At 40.6% G+C, this 2,500-nt stretch overlaps 1 protein-coding gene across 1 annotated transcript in view; it reads right to left on the bottom strand.

The window, feature by feature from the left end:
- LOC123503083 (glutamate receptor ionotropic, NMDA 2B-like) overlaps positions 1-2,500 on the bottom strand; it is a 119,023-nt gene that overhangs the window by 86,081 nt on the left and 30,442 nt on the right. The window contains 1 exon segment of the mRNA XM_045252502.1: positions 2,312-2,490. Within this exon segment, the coding sequence (XP_045108437.1) occupies positions 2,312-2,490 (179 nt within the window).

The following is a 2,500-nucleotide window of genomic DNA, read 5'->3' on the forward strand; positions in this document are numbered from 1 at the left end:
ATCCTTCCCATCTATCCTTCCCATCTATCTTAATATTTCAATACCTTTCCAGCGTCTAAACTCTTCCAAGGCCCTTCCAGTAATTTCCAGACCCTCCTCCGCCCAGAGCCTTTCACTTCCCTATATTCCAGTTCCCATTTCCAGTCGGTCCACATTTCCCCTCTCTGTATAAGGCGATATTCTGGAAAAACCTGGAAACCCCCTGTCCAAGTTCCCTATACTGGCATGGATCTGGAAATCGCCTTACATTTAACAGTTTGGCGGCTTGATACTGCTCTCTCTCTCTCTCTTTCTCTCTCTCTCTCTCTCTCTCTCTCTCTCTCTCTCTCTCTCTCTCTCTCTCTCTCTCTCTCTCTCCTTTAAATTTTGATTCATTTTGTTTTGTTTTGTTTTTGTGTGTGTGTTTGTGTTTGTGTGTCTCTCTCTCTCTCTCTCTCTCTCTCTCTCTCTCTCTCTCTCTCTCTCTCTCTCTCTCTCTCTCTCTCTCTCTCTCTTATCTATATATCTCTTCTCTTCTTCTTCTTCTTCTTCTTCTTCTTGTTCTCCTCCTCCTCTTCCTACTTCTACTACTACTACTACTACAACATCACCTACTACTACTACTACTACTACTACTACTACTACTACTATTTTTACTGCCTTCTTTCCTCCCTTCCTTCCTCCTCCTCCCTCCCTCCCTTCCTTCCTTCCTTCCTTCCTTCCTTCCTTCCTTCCTTTCCTCCTTCCCTTCATCCTTCAATCCAAGGAAGACACACACAGCCTTCCAGACCATTCCAGTCTCAGGGGCAGCATCCATTCCAGAAATCCAGGAATTCAGGAATCTTTACATCTTTTCCAGGACCAAAAAAAAAAATAAATAAAAAAAAAATGGGAATATTTTTTTTAAAGAAAGTTGACTTCAAAAATTTTCGTCACTTTTATTTTCTTACTATGAGAAAATTGTGTTTTTTTTTTTTGCTTGTTTGTTTGGATGTATTTATTCATGTCTTTGTCCGTTTGTCTGTCTGTCTATCTATCTATCTATTTGATCTCTGTCTATCCATGTATTTTTCTATCTATCTATCTGTCTGTCTGTCTGTTTTCCTGTCTATCTTCCTGTCTATCAATTTATCTATCTATCTATCTCTCTGTTTGTTTGGATGTATTTATTCATGTCTGTTTGTCCGTTTGTCTGTCTGTCTATCTATCTATCTATTTGATCTCTGTCTATCCATGTATTTATCTATCTATCTATCTATCTGTGTCTGTCTGTCTGTCTATCTTCCTGTCTATCAATTTATCTATCTATATTCTATCTCCATCTATCCATTTATCTATCTGTCTGTATTTCTGTATGTTTTCCTGTCTATCTATCTATCTATCTATCTATCTATCCATTTATCTATTTACCTTGCCAAGTTTTCTTTCAATCGCGTTAATTGCAAATAGAAACAATAATTGCTTTGGAAGGCGATGCAATTAAACAGGTGAAGGGCGGGGACCAGTGTGTGTGTGTGTGTGTGTGTGTGTGTGTGTGTGTGTGTGTGTGTGTGTGTGTGTGTGTGTGTGTGTGTGTGTGTGTGTGTGTGTGTGTGTGTGTGTGTGTGTGTGTGTGTTATTAGAGAGAGAGAGAGAGAGAGAGAGAGAGAGAGAGAGAGAGAGAGAGAGAGAGAGAGAGAGAGAGAGAGATCATCTTTCCAATTACAAATCTGATTTCTGAAACAATTAGAGTTAATATCAACTGTCATTTGTGGTGGTCGTAGTAATAGTAGTAGTAGTAGTAGTAGTAGTAGTAGTAGTAGTAGTAGTAGTAGTAGTAGTAGTAGTAGTAGTAGTGGTGGTGGTGGTGATACTAACAACAAAAATCAATAAAAATAGCAAAACCTCAAAAAAAAAAAACCATTAATGTAACCCCGTCAATAAATAAATAAATAAATAAATAAATAAATAAATAAATAACCTGAACACACTGCTTGTATTTCGATCAGCGAGGTTAAACAACGATGGGTCGAGTCTTAACATGGATGGGTGACCGCTGGGGAACATCTATAGCCTTTTGTTTATCATTACACACACACACACACACACACACACACACACACACACACACACAGGAGAGAGAGAGAGAGAGAGAGAGAGAGAGAGAGAGAGAGAGAGAGAGAGAGAGAGAGAGAGAGAGAGAGAGAGAGAGAGAGAGAGAGAGCACACACACACACACACACACACACACACACACACACACACAGATGAAGAACAAACTAGATAAATGTAGACAGAGAGACACCCTGCAAATCACACACACACACACACACACAGACAGACACACACATACCTGTTCGAGACCAGAGTTGTCGGCATTCCAAGCGATGACAGGGATGCCGAGGTAGCCCGCCAGCTGAAGGAAGTACTGGGACGAGGCTGTATTGCGCCCAAACATCTCGTCCTTCGTGGTGTAGATGATGGCTGACACGTTCATCGGCAGGAACTTATCACAGAGAGTATCCAGGATCTCTGTAGGGGT

This window comes from Portunus trituberculatus, chromosome 2, assembly GCF_017591435.1.
Source record: "Portunus trituberculatus isolate SZX2019 chromosome 2, ASM1759143v1, whole genome shotgun sequence".
Classification (NCBI taxonomy): domain Eukaryota; kingdom Metazoa; phylum Arthropoda; class Malacostraca; order Decapoda; family Portunidae; genus Portunus; species Portunus trituberculatus.